Here is a 21384-nt window from a genome sequence, read left to right as displayed (position 1 = left end):
TACATTCGACCAACTTCTAATCCTCCAACATATATCAAACACTTCTTTACACTAGACTAAGATTGTTTAAACATTTCTAATATCGTTAAGAGAGTTTCATCACAGATTTAAGAGTCAATTCTGCAGAATCATGAACTGAATGACTCAGAATCAGATTTCCTATACAAACCAAACACAATTCCCCCATTTCACTACTACCCTTCCTTCCAATTTCACTCAGCCACTGAACCATAATCATGCAGATACAAAATCATCATAAACACAACATCAATATTCCACACCAACAGCATCGAACACCAATTCATTCAATTTCACATACATTCAATATCATCAAACAACATTTTCATACATCAAAACAAAGTAATTAAATTAGCTAGCTTCCCTTACCTTATAACTGGACCGAACAATAAGCTAAATCAAACGGCAGAATTGGGAGCACCACACACCAAAATCCTAGAACACCTAAAGCTTACCGATTGAGAAGGAAGGATCACCCTAAGAGACCAAGAAAGTGATTAGAAACGAGAATAAGAAAATGATGAGCACATGCAGCCAAGAACTTGGCTTGCATGTACCAGGAAACATAATTTCTAGGAAGAGAGTGATCTTACTTATTCTAAACTTGATTTTGATCGGTGGATAAGAAGATCTTGACTCCCAAAATTGCTCAGACTGTGGCGGGTTGAAGAAAAGATGAAATGAGATGAAGAGTTTCTAGAGAAAAGGAGGAGAAAAGAATAGGCTTGAGTTTTAGAGAGATACAGATTCTGAGAAAATGGGATGAGCTGTGCTTTGGGAAATTCTATAAAATGCTCAAACTCTTTTATTTGACACATCTGTCCCTCCCTTCCAAGTGTCATTTTCAGGGATTTGACAATCACACACAAATATATATATATATATATATATATATATATATATATATATATATATATATATATATAACATTTTTCTGTTTTATTGAGTTTAAAAATCAATATCTAAAATAATTTAAATATTCACTAATAAAAAACTATTTTTATCTCAATTAAGAAAATTTTATATAAAAGTCACTAATCAAACTATTTTTATATGGATTCTAAAACTAGTATAAAAGTCTTTATCTTTTATTACGGTTATATCTAAAAAGAGTATAAAAGTTTTACGTTCTATACATGTTATGACCAAACTTGATATGATACAAGTGGATCATCTGTTCGAAAAATCAATAATACATTTGCATTTTCAGTAGCTTCATGGAAGTCTCATGAATCCCACTAAATCCCTACGCAATTGTTGGTCCAACTTCGTACTATGCTGAATGGTCTTGTTGGCAGGTTTCACGTGTTTTACTTTTTCAATTTCTTTTTCAAAATAAAATTTCATATCATCAATGTCATCATTAATAATAAAAAGCTTTGACCATTCATGGTTCTCACATTTTTTTCCCTTTTTCACCTCTCCTTTTTCACCTCCCGAACCTAATGAATCCATCCTTCTTTCTTTCACTAAAACGAAAGATAACTAAACTTTCTCAAAATAAAACTTGGAGGACCCAAAAGAGTAATCCCTGGGTGAACTTTTCTATTAAAGAGAAAGGTCATTTTCTAGAACTTGCAGTGACGAAGAGAAAGACACTCACACATATGTAAAACTAAACTTTTCTAGAAGGTTTATAATGAAAAAATCCTTGAAAAATGCAAAGCTTGTGTTGGCGGCGTATAACATATTATTGAATCTCTCTTGATATGATACAAGTGAATCACAGGCTCGAAAACTCAATAATACATTTGCATCTCCAATAGTTGCATGGAAGTCAAATGCACCCCCGTAAATCCCCATGCAATAGGTGGCCCAACTTCCTACTATGCTGGATGGCCTTGCTGGCAGGTTTTTTACTTTTTCAATTTCTTTTTCAAAATAAATTTTCATATCATCAGTGTCATCTTTAATAATGAAAAGCTTTGACCATTTATGGTTCTCACTTTCCTTCACTCTTTCTTTCCCATTTTCACCTCCCACACCTCGGTGAACTTTTCTATTAAAGAGAAAGATCCTTTTCTAGAACTTGTACTAATTGATGAAGAGAAATACAATCACACATCTATTAAAGTAAACCTTTCTAGAAGGTTTAGAATGAGAAACTCCTTGAAAAATACAAGCTTGTGTGTGCAGCGCAGACCGTTGAATCTCTCTTGATATGATACAAGTGGATCACATGCTCGAAAACTCAGCAATACATTTTGCACTTCCAGTAGTTGCATGAAAGTCCCATGAAGCCCTGTGAATCCTCACGCAACCGTTGGCCCAACTTCCTACTATGCTGGATGGCCTTGTTGGTAAGGGTTCACATTTTTTACTTTTTCAATTTGTTTTTCAAAATAAAATTTCATATCATCAGTGTTATCTTTAATAATGAAAAGCTTTGACCATTCATGGGTCTCACTTTCCTTCACATTTTCTTTCCCTTTTCACCATCCCCTTTTTCACCTCCCGAACATGATGTATCCATCCTTCTTTCTTTCACTAAAAGGAAGGAAACTAAACTTTCTTAAAGTAAAACTTCGAGGACTCACAAGAGTAAGGTCATTTTCTAGAACTTACAGTGTCTGATGAAGTGAAAGTCGCTTGTAGACTAGATAGGTTCCAGGTCATCAACTGCTCGGCTTTTAGCGTCTTTCCAAAGTCGTCCAAAGTTTGCTTCAGTGACACCTATAGAAGGTACTCCGATATAAAATTCAGTAGATGACCGTTCGGTTAGTAATCAGTGCATATTATGTGTTTGTGATGTTAAAGTCATACCTCATTGTCGCAACCGGAATCGCGACGGGACGACGATCCAAAAAAAGAAACGGGTTTCGAAAAGAGATTTTGGAGTCGCCACCATAGTTTATTATGGAAAACTACGGAAAAACCATAAAATGATAAAGCACGGTCCACGAAAACCATATTCTGGGTTCGGGAGTCGGTTACGTGTAGGGAAGGTGTTAGCACCCTACAACGCCTGCCCTAAGGCAGTACCTTTAACTAAATGCACGAATATGATGTGGTTTTTCAAAGTGTTTAATTATCCCCTAAAATAAAATTCTAAATAAACAAAACATATTTTTTAGTTTTTTTGGGCCCGACAAGGATTGACCTTGCTCCTACGTATTCTCATTCAAAATGAGAAATCAGGGTTACGTAGTTCTAGCTTGAAAGACTGTTTGTTTGTTTGAAAAACAGATGTTTTTAATTTTTGGAGATTTTTATGTTTTTAATATTTTCGAGAAAAAGAAGGTAATGAGTACTAGGCCGACGCGAACGGTCGCACGAGTACTCATACCTTTAAAATGATATTTAAATATTTTTAATTATTTTTGAAAAGAGAGATAACGATATTAAGCACTAGGACGATGCGAACGATCACACGAGCACTCATACTGTTATCTGCTTATTTAGGAAGACTTGAGAGCAATGAGTGCTAGGCTGATGCGGACGATCGCACGAGCACTCATACCCTCGTTTAATATTACGTAAATAAGAGAGAAAAATATTGAACACTAGGACGATGCGAACGATCACACGAGTGTTCAACCTTTAAACGTATTTTTGAAATTTTATTTAAGAAAAGAAGAAAAAGGTTTTTAGCACAAGGACGACGCGAGCGGTCACACGTGTGCTTAAACCTTTAAAATGTATTTTTGAAATTTTATTTAAGAAAAGAAGAAAAAGGTTTTTAGCACAAGGACGACGCGAGCGGTCACACGTGTGCTTAAACCTTTAAAATGTATTTTTGAAATTTTATTTAAGAAAAGAAGAAAAGGTTTTTAGCACAAGGACGACGCGAGCGGTCACACGTGTGCTTAAACCTTTAAAACATATTTTTGTAAATTTATTTAAGGAAGAAGAAGAGGTTTTTAGCACAAGGCCTACGCGAGCGGTCGCACGTGTGCTTAAAACCTTTTTCAAAATATTTTTGTTTGATTTTTAACTTTTGTAAAAGAAAGGAAAAAGATTTTCAGCACAAGGCCTACGCGAGCGGTCGCACGTGTGCTTAAACCTTTTCAAAATATTTTTATTTGATTTTTAACTTTTGTAAAAGAAAGGGAAAAGATTTTCAGCACAAGGCCTACGCGAGCGGTCGCACGTGTGCTTAAACCTTTTCAAAATATTTTTATTTCATTTTTAATTAATTAAAAGTAGATAATGATAGAAAAATAGAAAGTAGGGGAGTTACTAAATATAAATAAAGGGTAAAAATAAAGATAATATGGAAAGCTTAATGATGAAATAAAATAAATAAAAAAATGGTGTTTAAATAAAAGATGGGAGTGTCTAAATGAGAAAATGGGGTGCCCAAACCATTTTTCTTTTATAAAAAGATTGGGCCTAAACCCAAGCTAAAAGGGGTGTGGAAGTGAGAACAGGAGCTGCGCGAAGTAGAAAGGAATTTTTTTGTTTACTTGGGCCAAGCCCAGCACTGGCCCGAGGATGGTATGGGGTGCGCGGGTGAGAAAACAGGGTCTGCAGAACGGAATTGAGGCTCCTTTGGTTTGCAGAAACGGAATGGGCTTCAACCCAAACAGGAGGGGGTGTGAATGAGAAATGCGCGTCGACATGAAGAAGAATCAGTCCTGCTGGGCCCAAAGCCTCTCTATCCAGAAACCCTAATCCCATTAGGGGTTTGGTTGAATTCCCCCATTTCGCCACACCCCATCAGCATCCGAGAGGTCCCCTTTCCTCCTCCTCTCAACAAACAGAAACCGTGGACCTTCACTTCCGCCACACGACGATCACCACTCAACCTTCACACCACCGGTAGCCGCCAGCCACGGTCCATGGTGTCGCCCGTGACGGCGTTCGTCACCGGAACCGTCCCTGGTCGAGGTGAAAGCCCTCCCTCTTCTACCGCTTGTCGCGCGCGAGTTTGGACTCGCCCTCGCCGCCGCAAATGATACCCGTCGCCGCCAACCACAACTTCAGGTTCTCGCCTCTCTTCTTCTTCTTCGCGCGAGAGGGAAGAAACGTTGCTGCTCTACGACGAAACCTCACCACTACGAGCAGAGCCAACCGCCACCGATGCCTCCGCGATTTGCCCCTACTCGCGCCGGTGCCGCTGTGACTCCCCTACCACCGTTGCCGGCGTGCGCCACCCTCCGATATCTCCCTCTTTCTGTCATTTATTTCCTTGATTGTATGATGGGTTGTTATGTGCGGGAGTGTTGTTTGGTGAGGAAGAAGACGAAGGCGTGGAGATGGTAAAAAAAACAGTTAGAAGCTCGACTTTATGCGTGTGTTTGGAGAGGTGGTATTTGGTGCTTGAGGATTCAATTTTGCTGGGGATTGGAGATGAACATAAGCGTTGAAGGGTTCCATGAAAGGGGAAGAGAAGAATGGTTTTGTTTTTGTTACTGTTTCTGAATTTGGTTGACTGCAGGTGGGGGGTGACACACTGAGGAAGTTCTCGGTGGAGGGTGTCGGAAACGCAAATTGATGATGTGGTTGGGATAGCGGTTCCAGTGGAGAATGGAATGGTTCAATGAGGATGAAGACACTGTTCCATTGTTTCTGTTACATGATTTTTCTGTTGTGTGTTTTGTGTTTTTTATTTCAATTTCAGTATTGATGATTGGAGATGAACAGAGGCTTGGGGGCACATCTTATGGAACCTACCTCGTTTTGAGCTTGCTTGACATTGAAAAATAAGACCATAGAAGTGGACGTGGGGAGGGTGATGCAACCATGAACATGTACAGTGGAAGGTATTCAAACCATACGCAAATAGCAATTTCAAGAGAGATATATGTAAGGGCAAACAAACAACTCTCTAAGCAACATTACTTACCTTTCGAAAATCCACCCGCTATGGTCAATCTCCTGCTTCCAATGAATACTCTTCTTCCTTGAGCTTCCAATGAATACTCTTCTTCCTTGAGTGGCTGACCTGTGTCTCTCTTTCAGATGCCAAAAAAAATGGTGAAAAACTCCTCAGCAATGGATGATCCAAGATGATGGCCCGGAGCTGTGTCCAAAATCTCTTTTCTCTTCCTCCCGATCCCAACCAAAATCCTGCTCTAAAATCTTCGAAAAAAAAATTCTTTGTAACCACCTTGTCCCCCTCCTTCCAGACATGTTTCCCATTTTTTTTCAATTTTATTATTATTATTTTTTATTATTTTCAGTTTTAATTTTATTTTTCAATTTTTTTTTTAATTAATTTTTTTTTTAATTAATTAATTCTATTAAAACAAATTGAAAATAAGAAATAAAATAGAAATTGAATTAAAAGCAAAGATCTAAAAATATAATAAAATAGAATAAAACCAAAAGGTAAAATAAAAGAAAAATAATAAAAGAAACACTAAAAACACAATTTTTACAAATCCGGACAAAATTGAGTGTTGACAGCTGCCCCTCTTTACTTAGATATTACTAAATAATATGAAAATTTAATCTTTTCGTATTATTTAAGTAAAGCTAAGTAAAGATAAAGACACTAATTTTGTCCGGGTTTCAATCATGAAAGAAAACGAACAAAATAATTCAAGTCACGATGCCAAATGACCAATGTCAAGTAAAGTATCAGTAACAAAAAAACTAAAACCTGGATTTGACCATTGCCTCGCAGAGGGCCAAACTCACAGAACAAAAATTTAAATCCGACCATTGCCATGCAGAAGGCCGATAACAGAAAACTAACACCTGGATTTGACCATTGCCTCGCAGAGGGCCAAACTCACAGAACAGAAATCTAAATTCGACCATTGCCATGCAGAGGGTCGATAACAAAAAATTAAAACCTGGATTTGACCATTGCCTCGCAGAGGGCCAAACTCACAGAACAGAAATTTAAATCCGACCATTGCCATGCAGAGGGTCGATAACAAAAAAATTAAAACCTGGATTTGACCATTGCCTCGCAGAGGGCCAAACTCACAGAACAGAAATCTAAATTCGACCATTGCCATGCAGAGGGTCGATAACAAAAAATTAAAACCTGGATTTGACCATTGCCTCGCAGAGGGCCAAACTCACAGAACAGAAATCTAAATTCGACCATTGCCATGCAGAGGGTCGATAACAAAAAATTAAAACCTGGATTTGACCATTGCCTCGCAGAGGGCCAAACTCACAGAACAGAAATTTAAATCCGACCATTGCCATGCAGAGGGTCGATAATAGAAAATTAAAACCTGGATTTGACCATTGCCTCGCAGAGGGCCAAACTCACAGAACAGAAATTTAAATCCGACCATTGCCATGCAGAGGGTCGATAACAGAAAATTAAAACCTGGATTTGACCATTGCCTCGCAGAGGGCCAAACTCACAGAACAGAAATTTAAACCCGACCATTGCCATGCAGAGGGTCGATAACAGAAAATTAAAACCTTGATTTGTAGCTTTGAAAAGTTGATAAATGCCAAGTTAAACACGAAGATTTTGCAAACAATTCTCTTCGCTTACTCTGAGATGATGTTATGTCATGATGATGCATGAATGCATAGACACATGAGACTTTCATTTTGTTCTTTTCTTTTGTTCTCGCTTTTCATCATTTTTTTTTTTTTTTTTTTTTTTTTTTTTTTTTTTTTGAAATTCCATGCTTGGAATCCATTGTTAATATTGTCATCAAACACAATGTACGTTCAAAACGCATTCCTAAAAACAACGTTGATAGGTATAGAACCCTTTGACGAGCAGAAAGTGTAACCCTGAGTTAAAATTCTTTTTATCGCTTTTTGCAATCCAAATTAACTTGAACCCTGTAGAAAGTGGAAGAATGGTTATGAAAAGCAAATGAATAATGATTAACGCATGTGTGTTTCTCCTTTGGGGAAAAGTGCTATTAACATGTTGTGCTCCCATACTGCCCCAGTTTTGCACAATGGAAAAGTAAAAAGATTTGGGTATGAAGGATTCCCCCAAATTGGATGATCTTCGATTGACAGGGAGACGTTTTTTTTTTTTTTTTTTTTTTTTTTTTTTTTTTTTTTTTTTTTTTTTTGAAAATAACACTGAATTATGTCGTTCACCACATCATTTTGTTTCAAAGTCAAATTCATGAGAAAGATTAGGACCAACAGTCCTCAGTCAGTGTGGACTTTTATGGGCTTGTACCGTGGCTAGAGGACAAAGGGTTTTGAAAGAAAGGATAATAAAGGCCCAAATAATTTGTTTGACGGTTAAAATCTTCAGACAAGAATCATTTGCAAGGTGCCCAGTCAATTGTCCTTAGGGATTTGAACTTCAAGCATATTTTATTGTTGTTGTTTTTTTTCTTTTTTTCTTTCCTTTTGGATCATTCTTTTCGTTGCCCCTGTTGTGGTCTTTTATGATATTTCCCCTTTCATTCATTTTTTCTCAACTTTGGATGCTTGTGATGTACCCTTTCAAATTGACGTCGACATGCTAATGATTCTTGTCTAGGGTGATGAAAACAATTATGAATTTTGGCTCAAAAGGGGTGCAATTGGATGAACTGTTTTTTGACGATTGGATAACGAAAAACGGCCACACGTCACCCCGAATCTTGTTTGTCTGACTTTCTCTTGAATTTAAACCTGAAACTAAACTATGTAGTGCTTGACACATCAATTTCATTTTTTTTTCTTTTTTTTTTTTATATCTCCCTAATCAATGGATTATCGGTGGTATGTAACATGATGAAAACTGCCCCAATATTAGGCATATGGCGAAATCCTTCGTCTTGTGAGAAACGAATAAGTTAGGGTTCAAGTAATGTGAATGCAGATGCTTTATCAAGAAAAGAACCCCGGTTACACCCAAAACCTTGAATCAGGGAAGTATTCACCAACGGTATTTTTCAAAACTGTTTTCAAAAATACTATGTCTTTGACAACTTTATTAACAACAAACTCAACATGTAACCCTTTTTTTTTTTTTTCCGACATCCTCCAGGACCGAGCTCGCCAACCTGATATACCTGTGATGCTTTTATCAACACGCGTTTACTTATTTTCATTTTCATTTTCACTTGACTACTTAACAGCTCAGCGTGACATGCAATATTTCAGATGGAATGCAAACAACCAAAATATGAATGAAATCACGTGAAATTTATTTATTGAATAAAACACAGAGTACAATAAGCGTTGAAGATAATATCAACATCCTTTTAATAGCAACCACTATCACGGAATCATCATGCGTAAAACTTTTTTACTGCATCAGAATTAACTGGCAATGGTAACTCCTCTCCGTCCATTCTCGTGAGAATTAGTGCCCCACCAGAAAATGCTTTCTTCACTACAAATGGCCCTTCATAATTTGGAGTCCATTTGCCTCTATGATCCTTTTGTATAGGTAGGATCTTCTTCAACACCAGCTCACCTTCATGAAATTCTCTTGGATGTATCTTTTTGTCAAATGCCTTCTTCATTCTTCTTTGATACAATTGTCCATGGCATACTGCTGTTAGTCTCTTTTCATCAATGAGATTGAGCTGGTCGAAACGAGCTTGAACCCACTCCGCCTCTTCTAATTGGGTTTCCATTAAAACTCGTAAGGACGGAATTTCCACTTCAAACGGAAGTACTGCCTCCATTCCATATACAAGCGAGAAAGGCGTTGCCCCAGTCGATGTTCGTACCGAAGTGCGATAACCATGTAAAGCAAAAGGAAGCATTTCATGCCAATCCTTATACGTGACCACCATTTTCTGCACAATCTTCTTGATATTTTTGTTAGCAGCCTCTACTGCTCCATTCATCTTTGGACGATAAGGAGAAGAATTAAGATGATGAATTTTGAACTCCTCACATAACTCTGTCATCATCTGGTTGTTCAAGTTAGTGGCATTATCAGTGATGATCCTGTTAGGGAGTCCGTATCTGCAAATCAACTCCCTTTTTATGAACTTGGTCACCACCTTTCTAGTCACATTAGCATAAGAAGCAGCCTCAACCCACTTGGTGAAGTAGTCGATTGCGACTAATATGAAACGGTGTCCATTTGACGCCTTTGGCTCTATAGCTCCGATGACATCTATTCCCCACATCGAAAAGGGCCATGGTGCAGACAACACGTTCAAGGTCGTGGGTGGAACATTGATATTACTTGCGTATACCTGGCATTTCTCACACTTTCTCACATGTGTACAGCAATCATTTTCCATAGTCAACCAAAAATACCCCGCTCTCAGTATCTTCCTAGCCATTGAGTGCCCATTCATGTGCGTGCCAAATGTACCCTCGTGTACTTCTTTTAGTATCAGCTCGGCTTCTTTTGCATCTACGCATCTAAGGAGAACCATGTCATGATTCCTCTTATATAGAATATCCCCACTCAAAATGAAACTACCAACCAACCTCCTTAGCGCCCTTTTGTCGTTTTCTGATGCCTTTTCTGGATATTCTCGGGTCCTAAGATAATGCTTGATATCAAAGTACCAAGGTTTACCATCTACCTCCTCTTCGATGAAATGACAATACACTGGCTTTGCATGACTCTTCATTTCAATCATTGGCAATTCTGCATCTTGATCAACTTCAAACATCGATGACAAGGTAGCCAATGCGTCTGCTAATTGATTATCTTCTCTCGGTATATGATTAAACGTGATGGAATCGAAATACTCAATTAATCCCCTGATGTAAGCTTGGTATGGAATTAATTTAGTATCCCTAGTCTCCCATTCTCCCTTCAATTGATGGATGACCAAAGCTGAATCTCCATATACATCTAGAATTTTTGCTTTAGACTCTATAGCTGCTCGAATTCCCATGGCACAGGCTTCATATTCTGCGATATTATTCGTGCAATTAAAACACAACCTTGCCGTCATTGGAATGTATTGATTCTTAGGAGAGATAAGCACTGCCCCTATTCCATGCCCCATTACATTCGAGGCCCCATCGAATAATACCGTCCACGCTTTTTCATCTTTGTCCTCTTTATTCTCAGCAAATAAAGCCATGATATCTTCATCAGGAAATTCAGGTTGCATTGGCTGATAATCACTAATGGGTTGATGGGCTAAATATTCCGCTAAAGCGCTACCCTTGATAGATTTCTGAGTAACATATACAATGTCGTACTCTGACAATAGCATCTGCCATCGAGCTATCCTTCCAGTGAGAGCAGGCTTTTCGAAAATATACTTGATAGGATCCATCTTGGATATCAACCAAGTAGAGTGGCTCAACATGTATTGCCTTAGGCGATGAGTAGCCCACGCCAGTGCACAACAAGTTCGCTCTAACGACGAATATCGTTGTTCGCAATCTGTGAATCTTTTGCTCAAGTAATATATAGCATGCTCTCTTTTCCCATCTTCATCATGCTGACCCAATACACAACCCATTGAATTATCCAATACGGTCAAATACAAAATGAGCGGTCTTCCTGGCATAGGTGGACGCAATACAGGAGGGTCTTGCAGATATTGTTTGACCTTTTCAAAAGCAACTTGACAATCTTCATTCCAGACCACGGCCTGGTTTTTCCGTAGTAACTTGAACATTGGTTCACAAGTATCAGTTAATTGGGAGATGAACCTAGCAATGTAATTCAATCTTCCCAAAAACCCTCGAACCTCCTTTTCTGTTCTGGGCGCAGGCATTTCCGTTATCGCTTTTACTTTATCTGGATCAACTTCTATCCCTCTTTGACTAACAATGAAGCCCAACAATTTTCCAGACTTTACTCCAAACGTGCATTTGGCAGGATTTAATCTGAGTTTATACTTTCTCAGTCTCTCAAATAATTTCCTTAAATTGAAAATATGCTCCTCTTCTGATTCCGATTTTGCAATCATGTCATCCACATAAACTTCAATTTCCTTATGCATCATATCATGAAAAAGTGTCACCATTGCCCTTTGGTATGTTGCCCCAGCATTCTTGAGTCCGAAAGACATAACCTTATAGCAGAATGTTCCCCATAACGTGATAAAGGTCGTTTTTTCCATATCTTCCGGTGCCATTTTAATTTGATTGTATCCCGAGAATCCATCCATGAACGAAAACAACGAAAATTTGGCCGTATTATCAACCAGAGTATCGATGTGTGGTAACGGGAAATTATCTTTCGGACTTGCACGATTTAAATCACGATAGTCAACACACATTCGAACCTTCCCATCCTTCTTAGGCACTGGTACAACATTCGCTACCCATTGTGGGTATCTTGCCACGGCCAAAAATCCTGCGTCAAATTGCTTTTGGACCTCCTCTTTAATTTTTAGTGACATTTCCGGCTTCATTCTTCTCAATTTTTGCTTGACTGGAGGGCATTCTGGCTTGAGTGGGAGCTTATGCTGCACAATATCGGTATCCAGACCCGGCATGTCATTGTAAGACCATGCGAACACATCTTTAAACTCCTTCAATAGGGCACGCAATCTTTCTCTCACTTCCGTTTTCATACTAGTACCGATTTTCACTTCCTTTATCTCATCCTTCTCTCCCAAGTTAAGTATTTCAATCTCCTCCTGATGGGGTTTTATCTCCTTAGATTCTTGTTCCACTAATCTCAACAGTTCTGGAGAGGGTTCCACATCATCTTCGAAATCATCTTCCGTATTATTGATAGGGTGCTCAAAATTAGGAACATTGATATCATTATTTTCAAAACAATCATTGTCACATCTGCATCATTTAAATTTATGAAAAAGTATAAATAAATAAGATAAACAAAAAATGCCAAATGATGATGAAATGCAACTTTATTGTCACGCTGAGTGAAAAGTAAAAAGAATCAATCCGCAAAACTTTAGTTCTAAAGCCCCAATCGAAACTATGAGCTTAATTAAAACTATTACATTTTGTTCACATTAAGCATCACAGGTAAATCCAGTGTTTCCCAATTGTTGAGTTGAGTATCAGGGGAGCAAGCCCACACAAAGCTCGAACTTTGAGGCCCTTCTTCATCCTCCACAGCTGCTATTTGGTCAGCATTGATCCACCCAGCACTGCGGAAGCTTTCCTTGATGTCAACAATGTGAATTTTGCTCTCTTTGGGCCCTCGTCTTTCTGCACGGGCCAAACTGCGCTCTTTTCTTTCTTCAATCATCCTTTTCCGGTCTTCCTTAGTAGGTTTGTACCCCAAGCCATATCTGTTCTTGTTTTCAACGATTTCCAGAGGAAATGCTCGCCCCTGCCGATATTTGCCCAAACCTTCCCCATATACATAGCCCTCTTTTATCATAATCTTAGCCATCATAATAGAAGCACATGATAAACGAGGATTTACTGGAAACTGTTCCACACAAGCATTTCCCACAATCTCCAACGATTGAAAGGCTATCTCGAGAGCTTCTTCAGCCGCTTCGATGTATCGTGTGGATGATGGCCCACTCACCAGAAGATCCTCTTCTCCTGATACTATCACTAGTTTATCTCCCATCACATACTTCAACTTCTGGTGTAATGAAGAAGGCACAACTCCAGCCGAATGGATCCATGGGCGTCCCAACAAACAACTGTAAGCTGGCAGGATATCCATAACCTGGAATGTTATTTGAAAAACGCATGGGCCAACTTGTATTGGTAAATCCACTTCTCCCATCACTTCTCTTTTGCTGCCATCAAACGCCCTCACAATCATTGAACTTGGCCTCATATGCATTCCTTCGCAAGGTAACTTTTCCAAGGTTGCTTTCGGCATAACATTCAAGGAGGACCCATTGTCCACTAAAACACGCGCCATAACATGGTCCAGGCATTTCACAGAGACGTGAAGAGCCTTATTATGCCCTCTTCCCTCAGCAGGTATCTCTTCATCCGTAAAGGTGAGATAATTATTAGCAACAATATTGCCAACAATACCCTCAAATTTATTCAATGAAATACCTTGCTCCACGTGAGCCTCACTGAGTATCTTCATTAGCAACTTTCTGTGTGATGCCGAATGCATGAGCAAGTCTAACAAGGATATGCGAGCAGGCATACGGTTTAACTGTTCCACCACCTTATATTCGCTTTGTTGTATGAATTTTAAAAATTCAATAGCCTCCTCTTCAGAAACCTCTCTCTTCTCTTCCTGGTCGGGGATTTCCTCTGTCTGTGCCCCCTTCCCCTTTAAGAATTCTTTTGCTTTCGCGGCTATCGTTGCTTCATTATCATTAACCCTTTCTCGTGCCAACTCAGGTGATGTGAAAATTCGACCACTCCTAGTCATTCCCCCTATCCCTGATATGTTTTTGACGACAGGATCAACGCTTTGCGTTTCGCCTGACGCATGCGTCCCATATCTCCATGGGACGGCTTTTTCGTTCTTGTAAGGAAAAGGGGCTGGTACATGGATAACCACAGGCGACCTTCCTTGAGTTGGTGGAATAGAGGTAGTCTTAGTGAAACGAATCACCAATGGTTCTGGTACAATCATGTCGGATTCATCACCAGTTTGTGCAAATACTTCACCCTCTTCCCTCTTGTAGCATACCTGCATCAGACCACGATCTAGCAGGTCTTGCAGAATTTCTTCAAATTCAACACACTCCTCAATAGAGTGCTCAGCCTCTGGGTGGAGCGCGCATGCCATACTCTCATCATAATCACCCTTCAAGATACCCACTTTCAGCAACGCCTCCAAGATAAACCTCCTAGAGCTCTTAACTTCTTTCACATTTCTCACCAGCTCATGTTCTTTCACTTCGACAGCATTCGTCGAAGCACTTCCATGCCCAGATAAAGGATTGGACTCGACACTAGGTTTATCCTCTTGGAACTTTAACCACCCAGAATCAATTAGAGTCTGCACTTTATGCTTGAAAGCCAGACACCTCTCAGTGGAATGACCAGCGGCCCCTCCATGATAACTACACTTTGCCTCTGCATCATAGCCTCTTGGGTACGGAGGCTGCAAAGGCTTCAAGGGACAAACGACAACTAGCCCTTGTTTGATAAGCTGAGGCAATAATTCCGTATAAGTTGTAGGAATTGGAGTAAAATTAACATAATTTCTTTCTTGGTTCCTTCTTGGATAAGTATTGGGACCCGCATTCATATTGGAACCTACATTTGCCTCTCCCCTCCAATTATTCGTCGGGATGTATTGTGGTTGATAGTACCCCGGTTGTTGTTGAGGCCTAATTTGATGACCAAATGACGCGTTAGCTGCATGTGGATGTTGACCCCAGTATGGTCGATAGTTATGGGTGGGAGCTTGACCTCTCCACACGGGAGTTGCAGATGTTGCATGCACATCTCCCTCCTTTCTTTTTCCTGAGTTGAAATTGGGTTTTTTGGAGTTTGCACCCACCGACGAGCCATATGCAATCTTCCCATTTTTCAACCCGATCTCTATTCGTTCACCTATCACAATGATATCAGCAAAATTTGAAGATACATTTCCCACCATATGTTCGTAAAATGGCGGTTGGAGCGTATTTACAAACATTGCCACCATTTCTTTATCATACAAAGGTGGTTCAACTTGTGCAGCCAATTCCCTCCACCGTTGAGCATACTCCTTAAAACTTTCGTTGTCTTTCTTCGACATGTTTTGCAGTTGTAAACGATCTGGCGCAACATGTGTATTGTATATGTACTGCTTCACAAAAGCATCAGCCAAATCTGCCCAACAACGAATTCGAGCCGGCTCCAAATGGGTATACCAATTTAACGCCACTCCAGCCAAACTATCTTGAAAAACATGGATGAGCAGCTGCTCATCATAAGCATATGCAGCCATCTTTCTGCAAAACATGGTCAGATGGCTCTTTGGGCATGTATTTCCTTTATACTTCTCAAAATCTGGTGCCTTGAACTTATGTGGTAATTTGACGCCAGGAACCAAACTCAATCTGGCAACATCCCCAAATCCATAACTTTCGTACCCCTCCACAGCCCTCAATCTTGCCTCTAGGCTCTCCAGTTTATCCTTCGCCCCATCAACATTACTAGTTACCCCCTGAAACGAGGTATGTGGTACAGCCCCTGTAGAAAAGCCCTCTCCGGTAATCACAGGCGGCACCGGAGTTACTCGTATTCCATCAGACATGCTTGCATGCATTCCTTCATTTATCATGGGCGCGGACATTACAACAGGTCCCTGAATACTGATCGGCGGTACGTTGGCAGTGGTAGGGAAAGAGAATGAAGTCTGCTCCCCTTCTGTGTATTCTCCCACCGGTGGGGTGTAACCTGGAGGTAATCCATACATTGGGAACGGAACAGATTGGCTCCCAGAACTGAACACCGGAGGGTAATAATGAGCACTTCCCTCAACTTGCGCAGGCGTCGCCCCTCCCGTAGTCTTCAGGGCTTCGAGAGCCGCCAAAATTTGGGCCATTTGATCCTTCAACTGGCTAACATCGGCCTTAATAGATTCGTGTGACTGCTCCCAATTCTCCATGACCTTCGAGTTAGCTCTGGTCCTGTACGGATGTCGTGGAAAATTTGCCGTTGTTTTCTCACTTGTACTGCTGTTTATTTTTTTTATTAAATTAAATTAAATAAGGATGAAAAATGCAAAACAAAAGAAAACATGATGCATGCTAGTGATAAGTGGAAATCACAGGATAACGATGACAATACTGATGGAAAATTAACACAAGCCGATACCAAACAAACATCCCTTATCTTTCATTTAAAGAAAATTTGATCCATTACATCGTCTAAGTAACAAAACATATAATTCCGATGTACATCAATCCCGCGCCCGGGCAATGAAAGATTTCATCTCTCCCACCAACCATTTACAATGATTAATAAACAATTCTATTTCCACTGGTGAGTTACAAAAATGAGTGCTTGCTTCAGCATTCGACACCATCCTGGGGATGTCTTCAATTGCCCCGTTTGCCAAAGCAGCCAACTGAGAGAATCTTTCCTTCCAGTGCTTTACAGCCATTTCTTGCTCGGCGATGTGCTCTTCCATTCGCTTTATCAAGGCCTGATGCCTTTCTTCAAAATCTATCGACCTCCATCGCTCCTCCTGTTCCTCGATATATTCCTCCATTTGTTTTATCAGAGTTCGATGCTCTTCCTCTGCTTCCGTTAGCTTCCAACGCTCCCTATTCATATCCGCCTCAAACGACATGGCCATCTCTTTCATCTCATGCCCCGCTTTTTCTATCTGAATCTGCGCTTCTCTTAATCTCTTTAGGGCTTCTCGTTTATCTCTTTTGGCTTCTTCGTAGAGGTGTTTCCACTCCTTTCCCTCTTCTAAAGCCACCTTCTTCTCATTTACCCTCATGGATAATTCCTTACTCGCGGCAGCTAGATCCTGTTTCACTCGAAATGTGTAATCCCTCTCAGCCTTCTGGCTTTTGACAAGGTTTTCATAAGCCCGCGACTTTTCTTCATTATCATTTTTCATATCCACAAGATCATTACGCGCCCTTTGTAATTCGTTTTCCAACCTAGCATTCCTAATTTTCAATTTCTCCATCTCAGCTTTTAGTTGTTGCACCTCTTCACTTTCTGGAGCTTGGGATGGTCCTTCACTAGCTGATTGATCCTTGATCGGCTTGAAAGGCAGCTTGACTACTTTCACTCTCTCCAGAATCCAGGTGTGATATCTAACACTGCTATCCACTACTCCATCCCTCAAGTCCTTCTCTGCTCGAACAACATTTTCCCAGGCGCTTTTAACTTTTCTTAACAGTTCGATGAAATGCCCGTCTTCGTAATAAATGAATAGGGTAGCAAGGTAATCTGATGAAGGTGCCCCTTTTATAGGATGCCCAAATTGTCTTTGCACCAAAAGAGGGTTGTAATTTATACAGTACCGGGCACCTATGAGAGGCACATTAGGAAAACTACCACAATGTTGGATAGCCAGTTTATTTCCAAGCCAAGGAAGGCGCCATTTTATACTTCTTTCGCTCAAGCCGGCAAGGAATCGGGCCCAATCGTTTCCTCCTTTACCTTTAAGCCCTTGGTGTGACAAAGTCTCCGATAGACTCTTAACGTCGACCATTTCCTTAAACACGCGCGTTGTCATCCATGTATACAACGCCGGTAAGCAACAAAGAATCTTCTTTCCTTTTCTCTCATGGCAAAAACTCAAGGTCCCATAAACATCCGCAAGAACTGCTGTTACAGGATTCTCTGATCTAGTTTTACTCGCCACGAAGACGTCTATCGCGGAATAATCCACGAATTCTTCTATTTTGGGAAACAAGACGATGCCATATATGGCAAGGGCTAATACATCTATGAAAGTTTCCCAATCCTCTTTATCAGCCAGGTGATGTAAATACTGCTCTAGATATCCCTGTGATAACCCATGCACTTGATTCCTCATCATCATCCTGTCTTCAAGCTCCTTGGGATGTAATTTCATGATGGTAGCAATAGTGGGTATAGAGGCATGATGCTCTAAATGCTGGTAGGGAGTGGTGCCTTCCAGTGGCAAACCCAAGATATACTCGAACTCCTCTATGGTTGGCGCCAACTGAAAGTCTTGAAATGTGAAACATCGAAGCGGAGAATCATAATATTGTGCCAAGGCTGTGATAGCGGGTATTTGTACTTCAACCTCCATTAAATTCAACAAATTTCCATATCTTCTCTGGAAGGTTTCTCTCTTTATCGTCTTAAGCCTTTTGCCCAAGTTTATCAGCCCGGTCAAATTTCCAACATGGGTCCTTAGACTATACTTCTTTCTTAAATCGGAAGAGTCGGTGTGCTGTGTAGCATCGGATCTTGTGTTAACATCCATCTCGTATGAAGTCAAGTAGGTACCTGTGATTTCCCTTAAAATTAACATGTTACTAAATGATGTATGAATATGATGCATGATAATAAATAACATGACAAAACAAAACACATGCATGGTATGAAATGTAATATCATAAAAAAAACGAACAGCGTGAGGGTTACAGAAGCATATATTCCTCCCTTCGTGCCCTACCAAAGGTTCATTGCTTTCAGTTCAAGGTCAAGTATATGCAATCTCACAAGGATGATTTCCTGAACCTAAAGGTCAAAGGTCACTAGAGCTATGGCCCCCTTCATAGCATTTCCACAACAGTCGAGTAATCAACTAGGTGTAGAAACACATATGAAGAGAACAGACTCTAGCTGGAGTTCTCACGATAGCCAAACAGGAAGTACATCCCAGAGTGACACCGCTACACAACTCCTCTAATTCTAAGCTACACTCAGACCCGGGTATAGGGCCCCACTCATGATATGCCAAAAGTGTGTGTGTGAAGGGAGGAAATTATGCACACCCAAACCCTCACCTGCAAAACAACCAGAAAAATTCCCAGGCAGATATAAACATATTGTCTACCCTAGGGTTCAATATTCCACAGTTATTGCAGTTATTCCAAATATCACACATAGATAGAGAAAAGGGAAAGAAAAACACAAAGCAAAACCACACCAAATTCGCGCATTTAATTAAATGGCTCGACTCTCTAAGCGTCCCCAGTGGAGTCGCCATCTGTCGCAACCGGAATCGCGACGGGACGACGATCCAAAAAAAGAAACGGGTTTCGAAAAGAGATTTTGGAGTCGCCACCATAGTTTATTATGGAAAACTACGGAAAAACCATAAAATGATAAAGCACGGTCCACGAAAACCATATTCTGGGTTCGGGAGTCGGTTACGTGTAGGGAAGGTGTTAGCACCCTACAACGCCTGCCCTAAGGCAGTACCTTTAACTAAATGCACGAATATGATGTGGTTTTTCAAAGTGTTTAATTATCCCCTAAAATAAAATTCTAAATAAACAAAACATATTTTTTAGTTTTTTTGGGCCCGACAAGGATTGACCTTGCTCCTACGTATTCTCATTCAAAATGAGAAATCAGGGTTACGTAGTTCTAGCTTGAAAGACTGTTTGTTTGTTTGAAAAACAGATGTTTTTAATTTTTGGAGATTTTTATGTTTTTAATATTTTCGAGAAAAAGAAGGTAATGAGTACTAGGCCGACGCGAACGGTCGCACGAGTACTCATACCTTTAAAATGATATTTAAATATTTTTAATTATTTTTGAAAAGAGAGATAACGATATTAAGCACTAGGACGATGCGAACGATCACACGAGCACTCATACTGTTATCTGCTTATTTAGGAAGACTTGAGAGCAATGAGTGCTAGGCTGATGCGGACGATCGCACGAGCACTCATACCCTCGTTTAATATTACGTAAATAAGAGAGAAAAATATTGAACACTAGGACGATGCGAACGATCACACGAGTGTTCAACCTTTAAACGTATTTTTGAAATTTTATTTAAGAAAAGAAGAAAAAGGTTTTTAGCACAAGGACGACGCGAGCGGTCACACGTGTGCTTAAACCTTTAAAATGTATTTTTGAAATTTTATTTAAGAAAAGAAGAAAAAGGTTTTTAGCACAAGGACGACGCGAGCGGTCACACGTGTGCTTAAACCTTTAAAATGTATTTTTGAAATTTTATTTAAGAAAAGAAGAAAAGGTTTTTAGCACAAGGACGACGCGAGCGGTCACACGTGTGCTTAAACCTTTAAAACATATTTTTGTAAATTTATTTAAGGAAGAAGAAGAGGTTTTTAGCACAAGGCCTACGCGAGCGGTCGCACGTGTGCTTAAAACCTTTTTCAAAATATTTTTGTTTGATTTTTAACTTTTGTAAAAGAAAGGAAAAAGATTTTCAGCACAAGGCCTACGCGAGCGGTCGCACGTGTGCTTAAACCTTTTCAAAATATTTTTATTTGATTTTTAACTTTTGTAAAAGAAAGGGAAAAGATTTTCAGCACAAGGCCTACGCGAGCGGTCGCACGTGTGCTTAAACCTTTTCAAAATATTTTTATTTCATTTTTAATTAATTAAAAGTAGATAATGATAGAAAAATAGAAAGTAGGGGAGTTACTAAATATAAATAAAGGGTAAAAATAAAGATAATATGGAAAGCTTAATGATGAAATAAAATAAATAAAAAAATGGTGTTTAAATAAAAGATGGGAGTGTCTAAATGAGAAAATGGGGTGCCCAAACCATTTTTCTTTTATAAAAAGATTGGGCCTAAACCCAAGCTAAAAGGGGTGTGGAAGTGAGAACAGGAGCTGCGCGAAGTAGAAAGGAATTTTTTTGTTTACTTGGGCCAAGCCCAGCACTGGCCCGAGGATGGTATGGGGTGCGCGGGTGAGAAAACAGGGTCTGCAGAACGGAATTGAGGCTCCTTTGGTTTGCAGAAACGGAATGGGCTTCAACCCAAACAGGAGGGGGTGTGAATGAGAAATGCGCGTCGACATGAAGAAGAATCAGTCCTGCTGGGCCCAAAGCCTCTCTATCCAGAAACCCTAATCCCATTAGGGGTTTGGTTGAATTCCCCCATTTCGCCACACCCCATCAGCATCCGAGAGGTCCCCTTTCCTCCTCCTCTCAACAAACAGAAACCGTGGACCTTCACTTCCGCCACACGACGATCACCACTCAACCTTCACACCACCGGTAGCCGCCAGCCACGGTCCATGGTGTCGCCCGTGACGGCGTTCGTCACCGGAACCGTCCCTGGTCGAG

At 40.0% G+C, this 21384-nt stretch overlaps 1 protein-coding gene across 1 annotated transcript; it reads right to left on the bottom strand.

Moving 5' to 3' along the window:
• Positions 1–9125: 9125 nt before the first annotated feature.
• Positions 9126–21174, bottom strand: LOC148203269 (uncharacterized). Its single transcript, XM_088107426.1, has 4 exons — positions 20961–21174; positions 14753–15861; positions 12824–14650; positions 9126–12521 (listed from the first exon to the last, which is right to left on the bottom strand). The coding sequence occupies exons 1-4, from the start codon at positions 21172–21174 to the stop codon at positions 9126–9128; spliced, it is 6546 nt and encodes a 2181-aa protein (XP_087963552.1).
• Positions 21175–21384: the final 210 nt, after the last annotated feature.

Source organism: Vigna umbellata, chromosome 2 (assembly GCF_029865625.1).
Source record: "Vigna umbellata cultivar VRB3 chromosome 2, Vumbellata_1.0, whole genome shotgun sequence".
Taxonomy (NCBI): Eukaryota; Viridiplantae; Streptophyta; class Magnoliopsida; order Fabales; family Fabaceae; genus Vigna; species Vigna umbellata.
The sequence above is the reverse complement of the archived record's forward strand: the minus strand, read 5'-3'. Positions and strand labels throughout refer to the sequence as shown.

Bases quoted from the DNA above. Each gene is read 5' to 3' on its own strand.
- LOC148203269 (XM_088107426.1), bottom strand. From the start codon at position 21,174: ATGGGATTAGGGTTTCTGGATAGAGAGGCTTTGGGCCCAGCAGGACTG. The intron at 15,862-20,960 runs GTAAACAAAAAA...GCTTTTCTACAG, and splicing joins CAGTGCTGGGCTTGGCCCAA to GGGCTGTACCACATACCTCG. The intron at 12,522-12,823 runs GTGTGGGCTTGC...GTTCCTAATTTT, and splicing joins GGCCTCAAAGTTCGAGCTTT to GAGCACCCTATCAATAATAC.